The 22258-nt window shown below is 41.4% G+C and overlaps 1 protein-coding gene across 3 annotated transcripts in view; it reads right to left on the bottom strand.

Moving 5' to 3' along the window:
- Positions 1-22258, bottom strand: part of THSD4 (thrombospondin type 1 domain containing 4) — a 1080479-nt gene that overhangs the window by 807732 nt on the left and 250489 nt on the right. For all 3 annotated transcript variants that reach the window (XM_033919867.1, XM_033919866.1, XM_033919868.1), the window contains exon 6: positions 5990-6425. In XM_033919867.1, coding sequence (XP_033775758.1) covers positions 5990-6425 — 436 coding nt within the window. The remainder of the gene's footprint in view (positions 1-5989; positions 6426-22258) is intronic.

Here is a 22258-nt window from a genome sequence, read left to right as displayed (position 1 = left end):
AAAGGAACAGAAAGGGAGAGATGGTGGACCCTGGGGTGGTGGGGAAGGAGGGAGTGATGCTGGATGAAAGGGTAGTTGAGAGAAGGTGGATCTGTGGATGGAGACAAAAAAAAGGAAAGATGCCAGACCTCTGGGAGAGGGAAGGGAAATGGAATGGGGAGAACAGAGATGGAAGATTGATGGTTAGCACGGAGAAAGAATAAGATCCTGGCAATCAAGTTATCAGAAGACAACCAGAGCCTGGGACCAACAAGATTTGAATAATGACCAGAGAACAAAAGGTAGAAAAACTAATTTTATTTTCTGTTTGTGATTACAATATGTCAGATTTGAAACGTGCATCCTGCCAGAGCTGGTGTTAGACCGCGAACATGAGTTAGGATTTAGCAGAGAGAGGAAAAGTCTTTTTTGTTTGTTTATTTTGTTTACACCACAGCGCCAGTGTGGTAGGAGAGGGCAAAGGGGGTGAAGAGGCTATAAAAGGGGTGAAGAGGCTATAAAATAAACCCACTATATTATAAATCCCGTAGTGGAAAAATAACAATAATAAAGACTCCTAAATTCCCACTATATAAGAAAAAAGTGCAAGCAATATTAATTCCTAACTAGAGGGGCCTCAGTTAAGGAGCCTACGCAAGTCATAGACTCTGACCGCACTAGTCTGCGTAGATTTCCAGCTCCTTTGCTCCAATCATCGGCAACCCTCCAGTCCCTAACCTTCACTAAAATTTAGGTTTAATATTTTATTGCCCATAAATTCCTAAAAAATTTTGCTTATTATTTTTCATACAAAAAGTTTAATAATACTTCATAAAATTTAAACTGATACTTCTTACTATACTATTCGGTTTACAATTTAAATGCACTATTTACGATTTGAATGCACTATTTCTTTGAAATGAGACTAAATTTTAACAACCAAGTGTATATAGTAGAGTTTAAAGTTACTTAGCTCCAAACTATATATTCACAGCAAATTGCTTCAAAACATGCCAACGTGGCCAGCGTTTCGTGGAAACTTATTAAACCCACTGCTTCAGGGCCAGTTAGTGGAGCAAGATCTGTTCTGAGTCATCTCCATGCCTGGAGATGACTCAGAACAGATCTTGCTCCACTAACTGGCCCTGAAGCAGTGGGTTTAATAAGTTTAATAAGTTTCCACGAAACGCTGGCCACGTTGGCATGTTTTGAAGCAATTTGCTGTGAATATATAGTTTGGAGCTAAGTAACTTTAAACTCTACTATATACACTTGGTTGTTAAAATTTAGTCTCATTTCAAGGAAATAGTGCATTCAAATCGTAAATAGTGCATTTAAATTGTAAACCGAATAGTATAGTAAGAAGTATCAGTTTAAATTTTATGAAGTATTATTAAACTTTTTGTATGAAAAATAATAAGCAAAATTTTTTAGGAATTTATGGGCAATAAAATATTAAACCTAAATTTTAGTGAAGGTTAGGGACTGGAGGGTTGCCGATGATTGGAGCAAAGGAGCTGGAAATCTACGCAGACTAGTGCGGTCAGAGTCTATGACTTGCGTAGGCTCCTTAACTGAGGCCCCTATAGTTAGGAATTAATATTGCTTGCACTTTTTTCTTATATAGTGGGAATTTAGGAGTCTCTATAAAATAAACCCACCAGGATGTTTTAAAAAAACACCCAATTGGGCAGGAAAATCGAATCGAATAATCAATTCAATAGGCTGAATCAAATTGAATCAAAAATCGGGCAGCACTAGCACAAATAAACCACACCTATGACTGACGTACAACAGGTGCATGCATACATTACAGCAAAAACCAACAGGAATATTCTGTGCATGTGTTTAAATCGATCGATCGTATGAGATTAGAGCGAGTTTCCGCTCAAATAATTTGCATGTCAACTCGATTACGCATCAATCGCTCAGCCAAAATTAGCCAGAGAATCTGCCAACAGCGATCCAGTCGGTATTACCGACTGACTTTAGCACATCTAGCCCTTAAACCCAGACCCCCTGAAAGAAACTGCAGTAATAAAATACAGAGTATGGTGAAGAGACTGAGAATTAACAACAGTAAAGTTGGATTTAACCCAGAACTGGGGCTTAGTAGTAATCCACAAGCCCCCTAATAAACAGAGGATTTAGGTTAATGAACCATGTTAGTAGAGTAAGTGATGACTCATCAATCAACACAAGAGTCCAACATGAATCTTTTTCCCTGTATGTGGGTGAGAAGTACATGTGTGCAGGCAAAAAAATGGTTTTGTTTAGTTTCTTCTGTCATTTACTCATATAGCTATTTTCATTTTGTTTATATAACTTTTTATTTTCTGTAACTGGTGCTCCAAACAAACAGAAGTCAAGTTTGGTTACCCCACCCCACCCTTGATTATAACTTCAACTCCCAATTACAACCCACACCTCAGGGCTCCTTTTATCAAGCCGCACTAGCAGGGTTAACGCGCGTGACTTTTCATCACGCGCTAACCCCCACGCTGGCTAAAAACTGCTGCCTGCTCAAGAGGAGGCAGTAGTGACTAGCACAGCTGGCGGTTTAATCCGCGTTAAACCGCTAGCGTGGCTTGATAAAAGGAGCCCTCAGACTCTTATCGACAACCCTGGCATTAGCAGTGGATAATGTATCACCTGACCATACCAAACTAGGAGGGAAACAGTAAAAATACCAGAAAAATCAGAAAATCAAATGTAACTGTCTCTAGTATGAACTTAATTATATGATTTTATGAAGGACCAGCTAGTACTTATTGACTCCAAAACTAAAACAAAGTGGAGAAAATCTCAACTCTGGCTCCCTAATATGCAAGGAGCAAGAAATATACCATAGGTAATTTCAAAAACTGCATTTCAGAAGGATATCACAAAAAAACTGATTTTTATCCCAATCCTCCATAAACTCATACTTTGGACATTGAATATATAAAAAATTGCAGAGTATTATGGAACTTTTTTATTTGAGGTTATGAAGTCCTGGGTTAAATCCCACTGTGGCTCTATTGCCTCAGTTACAAACTTAGATTGTGAGCTTTCCAAGGACAGAAAAATACTTTACCAGAATATATATTATTTTGGACCTGCATGAAGATGTAAGAACCTTCTTACATATATTGCTGTGTTGTCCACAATTACAACACAGTGGCCTAATAACTGGGAGAGTTTCTGGAGATGTTAACCTATAAGATAATAATCTGTGGGTCTCAATATACCTCTATGAGAATGTGAGGGTCACCTTCTGTATTTCATGATGGTAATCACCTTGAAAATGATAATCAGTAATTGGAATCACTGGTGGAACACAGTCTGTGCAATAAATATGAAGGTGCAACTAATGAAAACTATGCAAATAGGACCAATTAGCAGCGCATATTGGACAAACTCGATGCTTATGTCACTACCATGTAAATATGATATGATATCTGTCATCGCTTTAGTGCTGTTACTTCAATTGTTTTTCTTGTTGTGTTGGGCCAAATTTGGAGAAACCAATAAAAACATTGATATTCAGCACCATTATACAGATAAGGTGGTCAGTGCCAGAACTTATTGGGATAGTTGTGTTATTCAGTCCTTTTATCTGTCCTAAGTTATCCGGTTAGTAGACTGAATATTGCCATTAACTGGATAAGTTCCCGGACTGTCCAGGTACTATCTACAGCAGGGGTGTCAAAGTCCCTCCTTGAGGGCCGCAATCCAGTCAGGTTTTCAGGATTTCCCCAATGAATATGCATGAGATCTAATTGCATGCACTGCTTTCATTGTATGCTAATAGATCTTATGCATATTCATTGGGGAAATCCTGAAAACCCTACTGGATTGCGGCCCTCGAGGAGGGACTTTGACACCCCTGATTTACAGAGAGCAATAACAGTGAAATGGACTGCAGATGGAACAACAAGTGGAGCTGAAATAGAGGAAGCAGATTTTATTGAAGGAACCAACATGGCCCAGGGGTAAAAATTGTTTTTTGGGTTTTTATTGATCCACATTCAGATTGTGTTACTATTTACATAGAGCAAAATTGAGCTGTAAGGGTAATCAGAGCCACTATCCAGATAGTCAGTGGTGCAGTGGGGGAGGGGTGGACTGCCCTGGGCATCGTCTTGGTGAGGGCACCAGCACTTGTCCTCTTCTCTACCCCCACCCCCGCTTCTTCCCACTCCTCCCCCACACGCATGCCTTCACTCCCCACCCCATCCCCACCTCCAACGTACCTCTAGCTTTTCACCAGTGTGAGCAGCAAATCCAACCCGCTGCGCACGCCAGCATCAGCGCTTTCTCTGGCTGGGCAGACTAGATGGACCACTCAGGTCTTTATCTACCGTCATTTACTATGTTACTATGTTATCACTTCCTAGACTCAGGACCCGGAAGTGACATCAGAGAGAGAGCCAACACCGACACAGGCAGCAAGTTTGTGATGCTGTTTGCGCCGGGAAAATTAAAGAGGTACAGAGACATGCATGTGCAGCAGGAGGGTCGGGAAGGAGCGGGAGGCAGAGAAGAGGGCGGGATGGGGTACCACTCACCCTCGCTATGCCACTGGATTGAGTTGCTAAATATCCTAGTCCACAGCACTTATTCATTTGCCAGATAAATGCTTTTGAATAATGACCCAATAATGGCTAGTATTCAAAAGGAAAATATCCCAATTACTGTGGCAGTTATCCAGATATTTCACAGCCATGGCTGTCCTATGATAGTGCTGCTGTGTAGACTGCCTCCGCACTATTGAGACAGTGCCAAGTTAGTCTGTGGGCAAAGTGCTATCTGGCAGTGCTATAGAAATGATAAGTAGTAGCAGTATTTATCTGGTTAGATGAAATATTCACCAAAGAGGTTGTCCTAACTTTAGGAAAACACAGAGGCTCAGTAATACAAACAAACAAAAATAAAGAGCTAGGACTGTGATCAGTTGAGCTGATAAAAAAAATCTTTAATTGAAATACCCAACATGGCCACATTTCCTTCTCAGGCTGCATCAGGTGGGTAAGTCTCCACTTCAGTCCTTATTTACTCAGATAAAAGTTGTTGGTTTGAAAACAACGCTGTGTAGATCTTACCACTACTGTGGAGCATTGACATTGAGATATTTTTACAACCACATTTGTGATGCTTTACCTAGGGTTACCAGACGTCTGGGAAAACCTGGACATGTCCTATTTTCTTTGGGTTTTTAGCAGGTACTAGTGACCTAGATTAGCCGCTGTGAGAACGGGCTACTGGGATTGATGGACCATTGGTCTGACTCAGTAAGGCTATTCTTATGTTCTTTTTAGAGGACTGTCCAGGCTCCCGAACAGGCTTTTCAAAACCTGGCATTTGTCTGGGTTTTAGAAAGCCCTGACCAACTCCAGGGCCTCTGAGCATACGCGGATGATGTCACACACATCCGCGCATGCTCCAGGTTCTCCAGACGCGACTGAAGCTCGTTGCAGAAGATAGGAGGCTTGCTGGGGGCGGGGATCGGGGGTGGAACTGGGCGGGGCTGGAGAAGGAACTGGGCAGGGCTGGACACAGAACTGGGTGGAGCTGGAACAGCTTGGGGCGGGACTGGAGGTGGAATGGGGTGAGGGAACGGGGTGGGGTGGGTTATGTGTCAGGGGTTTTTCTTTATAAAATATGGTAACCCTAGCTTTATCCCTGATGCAGCTTGGGGTGAAATGTGACCATGTCAGATATTTCAATTAAAGATTTTTTAATTAGATCATGGTAATACTAATTATTTCTAGCTTTATCTTTATCCAGATACCATAGCTAATTATTCGGATTTAATTCAGCCACAGCAGCCAGCATTTTTTTTTTAATGCTGACCACTCCAGCTGAATATTGAGCCAATAAATGTTTGTTATTTTCTTGTGCACAATAATATCAACATATTTAATTTTTAGAAGTTATCTGAAGAGTTCACTTAACAGTGGAGGTGAGGGGCTAGAAACTGAGAAAAGATATACACATATTTCTTTAAAAAGAAAGCATCTGCACTTACATTTGTGTTGCAAAGTTTGTATTGTTTATAGGCACCCATGCATACGATGGCGGCAGCTCCATGCTGCAAGTTAGGTTTATCCTGAAACAGATGGTGGGACACAGAGCCATGAGTCAGTGAGGCAGTGCTAGGAAGCAAACCCTCGGATGAACTCTGGTGATAAATTGAAGACCCTGATTCATGAGGTCTGTGCTGGGGACTATGGGCTTCTTCATATGGACTGGCATGAAGAATGGCAGGATTAGCCTGAGAACTGGGCACCACATTTGCTTTTCTCCGATATCCTTGATTTTGTCGATGTCCTTGGTTTCTTCTTAGCTGCCGATTCCTCCTGGTTTTCTGGGGCAGTGGCTCTGTGTCACTTTGCAATGGTAATATATAGGGAACTTTTCCGTATCCATAGTTTCCAGGTAGAATGACATTTTTTGTTCTGTTCCTAAAGGAATTAAAGAAAGACAATTATTAGATCAATAAATAAGTATTCCTGCAAATTTCATGTTAACATTCACTCACAATGTGCAACCAACAATAAATCTACATTTAAAGAAAAATAAAATGTTGAAATGTGTTTTCTAAGAGTATTTCAGAGGTCTCTGTGTTTCCATATGGAAAATATTTATTCAGCATAATTCTGAAAGACATCGCTTTATCTCTTGCAGGTTTTCAGATATAAAGTGATGCAGCAACTTAAAACATAGTAACATAGTAGATGACGGCAGATAAAGACCCGAATGGTCCATCCAGTCTGCCCAACCTGATTCAATTTAAATTTATTTTTTTTATTTTTTCTTCTCGGCTATTTCTGGGCAAGAATCCAAAGCTCTACCCGATACTGTGCTTGGGTTCCTACTGCCGAAATCTCTGTAAAAACCTACTCCAGCCCATCTACACCCTCCCAGCCATTGAAGCCCTCCCCTGCCCATCCTCCACCAAACGGCCATACACAGACACAGACCGTGCAAGTCTGCCCAGTAATTGGCCTTAGTTCAATATTTAATATTATTTTCTGATTCTAAATCTTCTGTGTTCATCCCACGCTTCTTTGAACTCAGTCACAGTTTTACTCTCCACCACCTCTCTCGGGAGCGCATTCCAGGCATCCACCACCCTCTCCATAAAATAGAATTTCCTAACATTGCCCCTGAATCTAGCACCCCTCAACCTCAAATTATGTCCTCTGGTTTTACCATTTTCCTTTCTCTGGAAAAGATTTTGTTCTACGTTAATACCCTTTAAGTATTTGAACGTCTGAATCATATCTCCCCTGTCTCTCCTTTCCTCTAGGGTATACATATTCAGGGCTTCCAGTCTCTCCTCATACGTCTTCTGGCGCAAGCCTCCTATCATTTTCGTCGCCCTCCTCTGGACCGCCTCAAGTCTTCTTACATCTTTCGCCAGATACGGTCTCCAAAACTGAACACAATACTCCAAGTGGGGCCTCACCAATGACCTGTACAGGGGCATCAACACCTTCTTCCTTCTACTGACTACGCCTCTCTTTATACAGCCCAGAATCCTTCTGGCAGCAGCCACTGCCTTGTCACACTGTTTTTTTCGCCTTTAGATCTTCGGACACTATCACCCCAAGGTCCCTCTCCCTGTCCGTGCATATCAGCTTCTCTCCTCCCAGCATATACGGTTCCTTCCTATTATTAATCCCCAAATGCATTACTCTGCATTTCTTTGCATTGAATTTTAGTTGCCAGGCATTAGACCATTCCTCTAACTTTTGCAGATCCTTTTTCATATTCTCCACTCCCTCTTCGGTGTCTACTCTGTTACAAATCTTGGTATCATCTGCAAAAAGGCACACTTTTCCTTCTAACCCTTCAGCAATGTCACTTACATACATATTGAACAGGATTGGCCCCAGCACCGAACCCTGAGGGACTCCACTAGTCACCTTTCCTTCCTTCGAGAGACTTCCATTAATCACCACCCTCTGGCGTCTGTCCGACAGCCAGTTTCTGACCCAGTTCACCACTTTGGGTCCTAACTTCAGCCCTTCAAGTTTGTTCAACAGCCTCCTATGAGGAACTGTATCAAAGGCTTTGCTGAAATCCAAGTAAATTACATCTAGCATATGTCCTCGATCCAGCTCTCTGGTTACCCAATCAAAAAATTCAATCAGGTTCGTTTGGCACGATTTACCTTTTGTAAAGCCATGTTGCCTCGGATCCTGTAACCCATTAGATTCAAGGAAATACACTATCCTTTCTTTCAGCAACACTTCCATTATTTTTCCAACAACTGAAGTGAGGCTCACCGGCCTGTAGTTTCCTGCTTCATCCCTGTGACCACTTTTATGAATAGGGACCACATCCGCTCTCCTCCAATCCCCAGGAATCACTCCCGTCTCCAGAGATTTGTTGAACAAGTCTTTAATAGGACTCGCCAGAACCTCTCTGAGCTCCCTTAGTATCCTGGGATGGATCCCGTCTGGTCCCATCGCTTTGTCCACCTTCAGTTTTTCAAGTTGCTCATAAACACCCTCCTCCGTGAACGGCGCAGAATCTACTCCATTTTCTCGTGTAACTTTGCCAGACAATCTCGGTCCTTCTCCAGGATTTTCTTCTGTGAACACAGAACAGAAGTATTTGTTTAGCACATTTGCTTTCTCCTCATCACTCTCCACATATTTGTTCCCAGCATCTTTTAGCCTAGCAATTCCATTTTTTATCTTCCTCCTTTCACTAATATATCAGAAAAAATTTTTATCTCCCTTTTTTACATTTTTAGCCATTTGTTCTTCCGCCTGTGCCTTCGCCAAACGTATCTCTCTCTTGGCTTCTTTCAGTTTCACCCTGTAGTCCTTTCTGCTCTCCTCTTCTTGGGTTTTTTTATATTTCATGAACGCCAACTCTTTCGCCTTTATTTTCTCAGCCACTAGGTTGGAGAACCATATCGGCTTCCTTTTTCTCTTGTTTTTATTGATTTTCTTCACATAAAGGTCTGTAGCCATTTTTATCGCTCCTTTCAGCTTAGACCACTGTCTTTCCACTTCTCTTATGTCCTCCCATCCTAACAGCTCTTTCTTCAGGTACTTTCCCATTGCATTAAAGTCCGTACGTTTGAAATCTAGGACTTTAAGTATCGTGCGGCCGCTCTCCACTTTAGCCGTTATATCAAACCAAACCGTTTGATGATCGCTACTACCCAGGTGAGCACCCACTCGAACATTAGAGATACTCTCTCCATTTGTGAGGACCAAATCCAATATCGCTTTTTCCCTTGTGGGTTCCGTCACCATTTGTCTGAGCAGAGCCTCTTGAAAGGCATCCACAATCTCCCTACTTCTTTCCGATTCCGCAGACGGAACATTCCAGTCCGCATCCGGCAGGTTGAAATCTCCCAACAGCAGAACCTCCTCTTTCCTTCCAAACTTTTGGATATCCACAATCAGATCCTTATCAATTTGCTGCGATTGAGTCGGAGGTCTGTAGACTACACCCACGTAGATAGAAGTTCCATCTTCTCTTTTCAGAGCAATCCATATCGCTTCTTCCTCTCCCCAGGTCCCTTGCATTTCGGTCGCTTGGATATTGATCTTTACATAGAGAGCTACTCCTCCACCTTTATGACCATCTCTGTCCTTCCTAAAAAGATTATATCCCGGTATGTTTGCATCCCATCCATGTGATTCACTGAACCATGTCTCTGTGATAGCAACAATATCTAGATCTGCCTCTAATATCAGGGCTTGCAGATCATGAACTTTGTTGCTTAGACTGCGAGCATTTGTGGTCATCGCTTTCCAGCTATTTTTCAGCGATAATCTCCTTTTTTGTATGGATTTTTGTGTCGTTTCACTTTCCGTTGCAATACTAAGAAATGAGTTGCTGATATTGCTTATGTTGCAGCCTTTACTACTATCACATCTTTTCTTTTGCCGGGGGTGGTCTCTATAATTGTCCTTCGTACATACACCACCCCCACCTTCTAGTTTAAATGCCTAGAAAAATATTGTCTAAATTTCTCTGCAAGGTTTCTTTTTCCTGCTGTAGTAATATGTAGCCCATCAGTGCAATATAGCTTCTTGTCCTTCCATGTATTTCCCCATCCTCCTATGTACCTGAAGCCTTCTTGATGACACCAGGCTCTGAGCCATCTATTAAAGTCCTCTGTGTTTTTCACTCTTTGCTCTCCTTTTCCATATGCAGGCAGTATTTCAGAAAAAGCTAAAGTCTTAACAAAAGGTTTCACGCCCTCACCAAGCTCCCGAAAAGCTTTCTGTGCTGCAAGTGTGGAGTTGTTGGCCAGGTCATTTGTTCCCAGATGGATAACAACATCAGTGTTAAAATCCTTAGTTTCTTCCTTAATTATAGTCAGTATTTGCCTGGAACTCCTGGTAGTTGAGGATCCTGGAAGACATTTCACTATTTTGGTCTCCTCGCCCTGTGTTCCAAGGTTAATGCCTCTGATGATGGAATCCCCCAACAGTAATAGTTTTCTGTTTTTGGCTTTTTTATTTGTACTTAGGGTGCGCTTGTTCTCTTGAGTTACCTTCATTGGTTCCAGTCCCACCTCCCTTCTGTTTTCCTGAGTATCGCAGTGCACTAGTGGAGCGAAGGAATTCTGGAGAGGTAATATTAGTGAAGGTGGATGTTTCTGTGTTACATGTTAACTTCATGTAACTGTGTTACATGTTAACTTCATGTTTTACTCTGACCTGCTCTGTTTGTTTTGATTTAATGGCGGTTATGCAGTTCCCGAAAGCTAGTCTAGAAATTTGGGAAGTTGGTTCCATAGAAAGCCATAATCCTTTTATCATTATTATGATTGAAAATGTTCAAAAATCAAAAGAAATCCAAAAGCTTTCAAAAAAAGAAAAAAACCAAAGTATCCCATAGTACAAGAAAAACTGCATACTAAAAGAGTAAAAAAATAGCCAAATCATATTCTATATAAATCTAGAAGACCTCCAAGAAAATAATTATAGACATTAAAGAAATGGAATCCTCATGTATTCTATCTGCAATAAAAGCTTTAAAATGTGATGGATCAGTATAGAGAAAAAAACAAAAGGAATTGACCCCAAAATATCCACAAAGAAGAAAATCCAGAGAAAACCAAAAAAACTCTGTGGAGTGACGATGTTCCTAAATGGACTTTATTTGAAAGTATCAAAGTTCCAAAGGTACACTAAAATCATCCACATAAATTAATTCCATCACATAAAAATAAATCATCCACATAAAAGCCTTAAAGGACCTAGTCCGCTAGGGATACAGGACCCATTTGCTTTCCATTGCAAATGCAAGCAGTGTCTCATTTCCGGTTCACCACTCAATTGTTTCCCACGTACATACCTTTATAGGACCCCCAGGGACCCCTGAAGAAGACTTTTTGTCGAAACGCGGACCATGTTGGGTCCTGTATCCCTAGCGGACTAGGTCCTTTAAGGCTTTTATGTGGATGATTTATTTTTATGTGGATGGAATTAATTTATATGGATCAGTATAGATACATTTAGTACTCTGATATGTACTGCAAGTTCAAATTCAATTTTTTTGATATGCCAGATATATACAAATATCTCAAAATAATTCACCCTGAAACAGGACGGTGTTTTGTGTTTTTTTTTTCAGAGGTCAAGGCAGATGACTTTAAAATATGCAATGTCACCTCAGTAACAACTATACAAAAATAGACAAATATACCCCTTCCCCTTTTACTAAACCGTGATAGCATTTTTTAGCACATGGAGCTGCGCTGAATGACCCTCGCAGCTCCCGATGCTAAAAACCATTATTGCGGTTTAGTAAAAGGGAGCCATAGTGCAAAATATAGACAGCAAGATATAAATTCAACACTGAGAAAATGCTTTACTTTACAGCTGATAACCTGCTTACAGCAGAAGCAAAATGTTAAAATGACAGCAACAGCTGGATTTTAATTTCTGCTTGCATTCACTTTCAGAGCTGCAGTTCAGAGGTTCATTCTTTTACTCCTTGTCATTTACAGATGCAGATATTCTTAAGTGTACAGTTGAAAATAAAACAACTGTTTCAAAAGGACAATTTTAACACGTCTATTTCACATACATTTGTGAAAATGATTAAGTGCAGAGTACTTGTGTGAAAAGTATTCAAATGCCTTGCACCTGCTCTTTGTATAAGTAATGTACCCAGTGGCGTAGTGAGGGAAGTTGGTGCCCGTCATCGCCATGCTGTCCATCCTCCTCCCCCCCTCCCCTCACGTACCCCTTGAAACGTTCACTGTCACGAGCAGCATCTTCCGCTTACTGCTTGCACCGGCCTCGACACCCTTCTTATGTCATGTCCTGATCCTATGACCAGGAAGTGGGAGTGTTTGGTGCAATGGTTAGAGCTACAGCCTCAGCACCCTGAGGTTGTGGGTTCAAATCCTGCACTGCTCCTTGTGACCCTGGGCAAGTCACTTAATCCCCATTGTCCTAGGTACATTAGAAAGAATGGGAGCCCACTGGGACAGTTAGGGAAAAATGCTTGAGTGCCTGAATAATTTGTAATCCGCATAGAATTTTAAAAAAAAAATTTAATTAAAAATTAATTAAAAGTGACATCAGAAGGGAGACAAGGCCAGCACAAGTAGCAACTGGAAGATGCTGCTTGTGTCAGTGAACATTTCAAGATGTACATGAGGTGGGGGAGGGGGCAGAGAGGAGGAGAGGCACTGTTGCCCCCTGTGAAGATAGCATGTGGGGAAGTCTGCCCCCCCCCAACTCCCTACCGAGGGGTAAAACGGCAAGCATAAGTTTGGAAATCAAATTCCTCCTTCAACCTATATATGCCTAAAGGAATACCCTTTCTTCACAGAATTTACGGAGAGCAATCCTTAGGCCATTCACCTGAGCCTAAAGGCCTTTACAAAAATATTCTCTGATTTATTTTGGGCACCTCTCTTCTACTCTACTTAGTTTGATTAAAATCAACACCACAACCTTCTTACTCCCTGTATATCTGTGGATTTTTATGGAATTCTCCTTTTCATTGATAAAGTTCCTGATTTTCCTGTTTGTCTCTGGAAAGTTCTTGTTATCTGGCTTTCTACTAATTTGATTGTTGGTTTCCTTGGCTCTGATGATGACTTTGTTTCTATTCATATGATTGCCTACATATTACCATTTGTACATTTTGGACCTGATTCTATAAGTGATGCCTAGATTGTGCGCAAAATTGTTTATGTGGCAGGATAATTGATCATGCCATTTTTAAGCCAATCATAAAACAGGTTTAAATTAGCAATTAAGACTTCCACACGGAACTCAGTGCGGCATCTATCCATACCTACCCAAAAAGCAGGCGTAGTTAGGGGTGGAGTAGTAGTATGTCTTAGGCCTGGTAAAGTAGGCCAGGAAAACCCTGGCCTATATTACTGCCGCCTAAGTCAGTAGGCGTGATTCTATAACCGGCACTTAGCAATTGATTGACCACCATGTTGAGCGGTGCCTAGGAGGTAGGCGCTGTTTGGTGTCATTTATAGAACCAGGCCCTTTATGTGGCAAATTTGTAGTTGATTCACACATGATTGTATTGCATGATTTATTGTTCATTTATTTATTAAACTGAAACAAATTATCAAGCATTTAAACATCTTATACAGAAAAGATTGAATAAGACTTACATAATACAGAATACAGCTCTGAGACTCGTCTACTCATTGAAGAACCATGACCACATTACTGAGGCATTCATCAACTCACATTGCCTTCCAATCCAGGAAAGAATACAATTTAAATTCTACTGTATACTATTTAAAACTATAAATGGAGACAGCCCAATCTAACTAAACGACCGCCTCATCCAAACTACCTCTACCAGGCATAGAAAAACACACACTCCATTCACTTACCCCCCAATCAAAGAAGTAAAATGGAAAAAACTATACGACAGCCTACTAGCCACTCAAGCAGCAAAAATAGATAACCAAATCTTCAACCTATTGATAACAACCCCAGACTACAAGATGTTCAGAAAGGAAGTAAAAACTATACTCTTCAAGAAATCCCTTAATAAAGCTTAATACCATAAATACCCCTTCTTACCATCCCCTCCTCAACCCCTGATCCTTCTTATCCCTCTCTTGGAAACGATCTCTGATCTAACTTTGTAACCCTTCTTCCATAACTCTTTTTGTAATCCGCTTTGAAACGAAAGGTAATGGCGGAATAGAAATCTGTAATGTAATGTAATGTAATAAAGAAAACAGAGAAAATGCTCTAATCCTATATAATAAAGAGCTAGCCGCGCATGCGCACTCCTATTTGCGTGTTCTGTGCAGTGTAGGTTTGTGGCCGCAGGAGTGCGCATGCGCGAGTCCCCAGCCTTGGCCGCGGCTTGAGGCGTATGTGCCAGTTAGCTGCATCGGGCGACAGGAGCGGCTCTGGCAGTGGATGGCGGGAGGAGGGCTCATAGTCCTGCCGCCGCTGCCGCTCCTGTTCACAGCGGCCTGCACGTCGCCGACTCACCCCCTCCCGCAACAACCGCTCCCGCTCCTGTTCTTCCCCTCCCTTCAGTCACCGCTGCCATTTCTATTTAAAATGGCCTGCTGAGGTTCGCGGCCGGCTGTAGCGAACCTCGCAGGCCGCTCTTCACGTGGTAGCACGTTCCCTCTGACGCGATCGCGTCAGAGGGAACATGCTACTGAGGTGAACAGCGGCCTGCGAGGTTCGCTACAGCCGGCCGCGAACCTCAGCAGGCCGTTTTAAATAGGAATGGCAGCGGTGACTGGAGGGAGGGGAAGAGGAAAAAGAAGGGCCATGGAGCAGGCAGGAAAGGGGGCTGTTTTGGTGGGAGGGTTGTGCTGAGTGCAGATAGCAGAGAGTTGGGCCAACCTCTCCTTTCTCACCGACGCCAAAGAAGCTGCAGGCCCCGCTCCCTGTCGCGCTCTGAGCACTCACGATTGGCTGAAGGGTGTCGTGCCAGTGCTGCAGGTACAGGGGGATGCTTTTGTTGGAGAGGTGTGCTGGGGGGTAGACAGCTTTGCTCGTGGGGGGAGGGGGAAGACACAAGGGGGGTCAGGGAGAGGGAAAGGGGGCTGCTTTGGGGGAAGGGGTATGCTGGAAGCAGACAGCTTAGCTCTGGGGGGGGGGGGGGGGGGGCGGGGGAATGACACAAGGACACAGACACAAAGAATGACACACAGGGGGCCATTGAGACAGAAAGGAAGACATTCAGGCAGCGTCCAAGGAGAGACAGCCAGTGTCCAAGGAGAGAAAAACAAAGAAACATAGACAGACAGACAGCGGCCAAGGGGAGAGAGAGAAAGAAAGAAAGACAGACACACACATCTATTCTAGCACCCGTTAATGTAACGGGCTTAAAGACTAGTACAATTATATATCATTACTTAAACAATCTCAAGTCCTCAACTTAGATCCAGGATTCCATATGAGTGACTAAAGGGATTTAGATACAAATCTACATATAAAGAAAGCTATATATCTGAAAACTGGGCCTGGGAGTCACAATTTATTCATTCTAGCTTGTTGTTCCCTCCCTTTCAAGGTGTCTCAAAGATAGAAAACTCTTAACTAAGTCAGATCAAAGAACACATAATTTTTAGAACAAAACTTCAATATGCATTTACAGGGATAACTAAGGAAAAAAAAACACCTCCAATCGAAGTTACTCCAGGTTTCAAAATCAGGAATTGTCATCTCTATTTCTGGGTTTCTCTAGATATGTCTGAAAATATTTGTATTTTAAGTCTCAGAAATTATATCTATTTTTGAAAAATAATTTCATGATCCAATTTTTATCTGGCAGTAATTACACTGTTATTAAGAGAGTTGTAGGTTTAGCCATTTCTTTATCTGAAGTCTCTAACATCGCTGTTATGTCCAATTGTGGTTCTTGTTGAACTTGTCCCATTGCCTGTTGTTCTTGCTCTTTAATTGGCAAGTAGTACACTTGTGTAAGAGGAGGTATACTGTAGATCAGGGGTGCCCAAATGGTCGATTACGATTGAGCAGTAGATCGCAAAGGCAACACGAGTCAATTGCGTTGCCTTTGTGATCTTGTTCTTCCTTCCTCCTCGAGCCAGGCTAGGCACGTACAAGCGCCGGACCCACAAGACTTCACCTCCGACGTCAATTCTGAACTCGGAGAGGAAGTTCTGGGCCAGCCAATCGCTGCCTGGCTGGCCTGGAACTTCCTCTCCGACATCAGAATTGACGTCAGAGGTGAAGGCTTGTGGGCCCGGTGCTTGTTCACTCCAGGCCTTGCTCGTGGAAGCAGGGAGAAATCAGCGTGGTGGTTTAGAGGGGGCAGCAGGGAGAGAGAAAAAGAATCGGGGAAGTGGAGAAATCAGCGCGATGGCTTGGAGGGGTAGGGGGAGAGAGAAAGAAAGACAGAAATAAAGAGGGGGCAGGGGGAGAGAGAAAGAAAGACAGACAGGCAGGGGGAGAGAGAAAGACAGAAATAAAGAGAGGGGCATGGGGAGAGAGAAAGACAGAAATAAAGAGGGAGGCAGGGGAGAGAGAAAGAAAGATAGACAGAAAGGGGAGGGGCAGAAAGAAATATTGGATTTACAGAAGAAGGAAGTGCAACTAGACTCATGAAATCACCAGACAAAAAAATAGGAAAAATGATTTTATTTTCAATTTAGTGATCAAAATGTGTCCGTTTTGAGAATTTATATCTGCTGTCTATATTTTGCACTATGGCTCCCTTTTACTAAACCGCGATAGTGGTTTTTAGTATCGGGAGCTGCAAGGGTCATTCAGCGCAGCTCCCTGTGCTAAAAAATGCTATCACAGTTTAGTAAAAGGGTAGGGGGTATATTTGTCTATTTTTGTATAGTTGTTACTGAGGTGACATTGCATATTTTAAAGTCATCTGCCTTGATCTCTGAAAAAAAAAACCCGAATACAAATGATAATTAACATTTTCTCTGCGTACAATATGCTTTGTGTTTTTTAAAATTTTATTGTTGGTAGATCATTTTGACTTGGTCATTTTAAAAGTAGCTCACAAGCCAAAAAAAGTGTGGGCACACCTGCTGTAGATTCTTCAGGTATATTCAAAGTTTTGATAAAAAATTTAACATATCTCTTGGTGTCTCGGAAAGGACTTTAGAAAAGTTTAGCAAATGCAAATTATTAGAATTATTTTCCATCATTTACAATTTCCTCCTTAAATTACTATTATCTTTTATCAACATTTCTTGAATTTTCTTTACACCTGTAAGATCTTTATCTAATTTTTCGATATTAGATTTTGTGGAAGTCCAAACCTGTTTGAAATATTTTAATTCCTCTTTCTGCTTAGGACTTTTCTTCTCTAAATCTTTAATCTGTAGACTTAGGAGTCCTTTTTCTAAGGTGCGCTAGCCATTTTAGCGCATGCTAAATATTAGCACATGTTAAAACAGCTAGTGCACCTTAGTAAAAGGACCCCTTAATGAATTTCCCAGATCAACCACCCAGTCCCATAGGGAATCCAAAGTAATTTCAGTGGGTTTAATAACTAAAAAAGAACTTCTAAGCACAGTTTTAAATTGCTCACCCACTAAGTTTTCTTGGCAGCCTTGTTCCTCTTGTTTTTGATTTTATTTCTTATATACTGCTATACCGTGAGGTTCAAAGCGGTTTACAATGAAGATAGATTAAAGATACATTTCCAACACAGGGTCCCTCCTAGGACTTAACAAGTCCATTGAGGAAAATGCCTGTCCCACCGATGAACTGGCCTCCCGGGGAGGGAATACTACCTCTTTGGACGTACTCCCCTCCCGTGGTGAGCTGGCTTGCTGAGGTTGTGGAGGCGGAGCTCTGGCATTGGGGCTCAGTGTAGCATCAAGTCCAAAGATGTCCGCTGCAGCATCACTCAGAGCCTGCGTCTTTAGTGGGCAATTCCCCGATGTAGACTCCCTCTAAAGAAGCCTCAGAACTCATCAATCATCCTGAGAGGGGGAGTTTCCAAGTGCCGCGAGGCTCCAGCAATGCTTCTATCCCTTCTCTTTGGCATAGAGAGGAAAAAAAATCTGCTCTGAAGGTATAGAATAGAAAACTGTTCTGGAGTGTCTCACCAGCGCTCAGACAGTTGCTGCCACCTTGGATCTCTCCTTCCTCTCCTTGCTCCTTTATTTTAATCTACTCTTCTATGTAATATGTATTTTTAAAATAAATTCTGTAATATTTCTAACACTGGTTCATAAGAACATAAGAATTGCTTCTGCTGGGTCAGACCCGTGGTCCATCGTGCCCAGCAGTCCGCTTCCGAGGTGGCCCTTAGGTCAAAGACCAGTACCCTAACTGAGTTTAGCCTTACCTGCGTACGTTCTGGTTAAGTAGGAATTTGTCTAACTTTATCTTGAATCCCTGGAGGGTGTTTTCCCCTATAACAGCCTCCGGAAGAGCGTTCCAGTTTTCCACCACTCTCTGGGTGAAGAAGAACTTCCTTACGTTTGTACGGAATCGATCCCCTTTTAACTTCAGAGAGTGCCCTCTCGTTCTCTCTACCTTGGAGAGGGTGAACAACCTGTCTTTATTTACTAAGTCTATTCCCTTCATTATCTTGAATGTTTCGATCATGTCCCCTCTCAGTCTCTTCTTTTCAAGGGAGAAGAAGCCCAGTTTCTCTAATCTCTCACTGTACGGCAAATTCTCCAGCCCCTTAATCATTTTAGTCGCTCTTCTCTGGATCCTTTCGAGCAGTACCGTGTCCTTCTTCATATACAGTGACCAGTGCTGGACGCAGTATTCCAGGTGGGGGCATACTATGGTCCTGTACAGCGGCATGATAACCTTCTCTGATCTGTTTTTGATCCCCTTCTTAATCATTCCTACCATTCTGTTTGCCCTTTTTGCTGCCACCGCACATTGCGCAGACTAATTCATTGACTTGTCGACTAGTACTCCGAAGTCTCTTTCCTGGGGGGTCTCTCCGAGTACTGCACTAGACATCCTGTATTCGTGTATAAGATTTTTATTACCGGCATGCATCACCTTACACTTATCCACGTTAAACCTCATTTGCCATGTCGCAGCCCATTTCTCAAGTGAGTTTATGTCACGATGCAGGTCTTTGCAATCCTTCCGAATAACTTTGTAGGGAAAATGCTTGAGTACCTGATTGTAAAACCGCTTAGATAACCTTGATAGGCGGTATATAAAAACCTAATAAACTTGAACTTGAAACTTGTATCGTCTGCAAATTTAATCACCTCGCTTGTCGTACCAATTTCCAGGTCGTTTATAAATATGTTGAAGAGCACGGGTCCAAGCACCAAACCCCGCGGCACTCCACTCGTGATGCTTTTCCAGTCTGAGTATTGTCTATTTACCCCCACTCTCTGTTTCCTATCCGCCAACCAGTTTTTAATCCACATGAATATTTCACCCTCGATTCCATGGCTCGCAATTTTTCAAAGTAGTCGTTCATGCGGAACCTTGTCGAACGCCTTCTGAAAATCCAGATATACAATGTCGACCGGGTCACCCTTGTCTATCTGCTGTTTACTCCCTCGAAGAAGTGCAGCAATTTGTCAAGCAAGATCTTCCTTTGCTGAAGCCGTGCTGGCTGGTCCTCATCAGATTGTGTCCGAAAAGGTGATCAATGATGCAGTCCTTTATCAGCGCCTCTACCATCTTTCCCGATACTGTGGTCAGAGTCACCGGTCTATTTATTGGTATATGCCAGTGTCATTCAAACTGTGCCACGGCACAGTAGTGTGCCCCGAAGAGATTCCTTGTATGCTACAAGAGATTCCAGAATGTATACACTAGAATAGATAACATATACATCACAAATGCAAGAATCTGTCAATGTTATGAGTGTCTGTGTGCGTTATGATACAACTGCCCAGACAAGCATCATTCTTTGACATGATTGGTCCTTGAAAACTAATGGCAAGTAATTTTAGTTTTCATTTTAATTTTTATGCAGTAGTTATCCTAACATGAGCAACAAAGCAATCAAGACTTTGTTACCGTTTGAATCAAGTTATTTTTGCGAACTTGGATTTTTAGCTCCGACAGAAATTAAATCAAAAAAAGAGAATGACTGTAAATGGTGGATAATGAAATGTATGTTTGCTTGTTGACTATTAAGTTAATTTGCACTCAAAATCAAGCTCATCCATCGCATTGATTAGCAATTCTATTCTATCTACTTTAGTTTTATTGTTGTTACAATCACCCATACATAGCTTAAAGAACTTTAAATAAGTAACTCTCAAATTTAATTTTTTGTTGGTTTTGCAATTTTATAATTTCAATTATAATGTGCTACGAAAAACATTTACTCCGTTTAGTGTGCCGGAGCTAAAAAAGTATGAAAGACACTGGTCTATACAATTCGTAGATAATGTGGATTTTGATTAACAGCCAAATTCAATATTGTATAGCTATGTGCTTTGTAATTTTTTTCAATACACAATGAATGGCATGACCTTTTATAATGAGCACTGCAGGCATTTTAGTGAAACATATGAGGTTTTTGTTTTTATGCTCATAACAAGAATGCTGAGCTCGCCTGCATTGATTATCTTGGTTGCACATGAAAATATATTCCTTTATTAAATGTTTGCATATGTGCCCTGGTGTATCATAACTTTCCTGGTCCTTTAAAGATAATTGTGGTTTCATTTGATTTAATTGAAACTCTAAACAAGAAGAATGAAAAAGAAACTTTACTTTGGCACACTTTGCATATAGTTCATTGCTTTGCTCTTCTCAAACTCAATGCCAATTTCCCTTGACCAGTTCCCAAATGCAAATACAGCAATCTTAAAATAGCCATGAAAACTATGCAGAAAACAGGGAGATGAACATAAGAGATTCAAGAAAGAGGGAACCCTGATCCATGTTTCCAAGTTTATTTAACATTTGATATATCGTCTATCAGAAAACCAGCTAAATGGTAAAATTCATGTGGATTTATCTGCATATTTCAATGGGTGCAGCCATTGTAAAAAGATACACATTCAAAAATTAACCAGAGGACTTGGCAACTTACATGTTTGTTAAATGTGCAAATAAACATTTTACAACATACAAATGTAGATTTGCAACTTGAATGTGTCACAATAGTAATGCAAGTTGGTGTTTCACAATTTACACATGTATGTTACATGTGTATTCCTAAATGTATATGAAACGTATTGAAAATAATGTTTAGTAGCAGGGAATCATTCATACCACGTTAACAGAAACTCTTAACATCACACCATCAATATAACAAATTATAAAACAACGGAGAAAAATAAACCTCAATTGTGAGAGGCCGGGACTACACAAGTACCCGAGCCAATTCACATCATCACTGATTTATAAAAAAACTCCGTGTACGTTTAAATAAATAGTTTTCATTCATGCACAGTTAATATTTTTCAATGATTTTTTCAAAGATTTTTCAGGGTGAGCAATGTAAGCAGAGTTCAATATATTAGAACATATTCATAGCATGAACAGGATCCCAAACTGACTACAAAAAAGTCGAGGGCTACAGCTCAACTTAACGGGTATAAGCAATTGTTGAGGCCTGGAGTTTGGAACAAAAGTAAGAGAAAAAAACATCCACTCATCTGAAAATACGGAGTGACTCAGAAGATTCTCAGTTCCTTATCCCGACAGAAAAGTCTTTCTGTTTCGCCTAGAAGGCTACTTCAGGGGAAAAATCAAATGTCCAAATATCTCCCGCTTCTTCCAACGCCACAATTGTAAAGCTGGCTCCTCTCAAAATGGTTCTGGGACTGCGAGACGCGCCCGGCTTGAACAAAAAAACAAACGAACCGGGCGACTTGACGTCATCACAAAAACGTGATGCGTGATAGGCTAAACCTCAGCTACTAACATACCAAATTAGATTGCAAGTCCAATGTCTCATAGGACAATGCAAAGTTCAAAATTAGCGATCTTAAATTTCATGTAATATTGCAAAAGTCAGAAGAAAGGTTGCCATTCATAAACAGTGTTAAGACCACAAGGCTCTAAAGTTTGTAAACGATTGATCCATTGTTGCTCTTTCTGCCATAGCACTCTCCCCTGAAGTAGCCTTCTAGGCGAAACAGAAAGACTTTTCTGTCGGGATAAGGAACTGAGAATCTTCTGAGTCACTCCGTATTTTCAGATGAGTGGATGTTTTTTTCTCTTACTTTTGTTCCAAACTCCAGGCCTCAACAATTGCTTATACCCGTTAAGTTGAGCTGTAGCCCTCGACTTTTTTGTAGTCAGTTTGGGATCCTGTTCATGCTATGAATATGTTCTAATATATTGAACTCTGCTTACATTGCTCACCCTGAAAAATCTTTAAAAAAATCATTGAAAAATATTAACTGTGCATG

Source organism: Geotrypetes seraphini, chromosome 14, assembly GCF_902459505.1.
Source record: "Geotrypetes seraphini chromosome 14, aGeoSer1.1, whole genome shotgun sequence".
Lineage (NCBI taxonomy): Eukaryota > Metazoa > Chordata > Amphibia > Gymnophiona > Dermophiidae > Geotrypetes > Geotrypetes seraphini.
The sequence above is the reverse complement of the archived record's forward strand: the minus strand, read 5'-3'. Positions and strand labels throughout refer to the sequence as shown.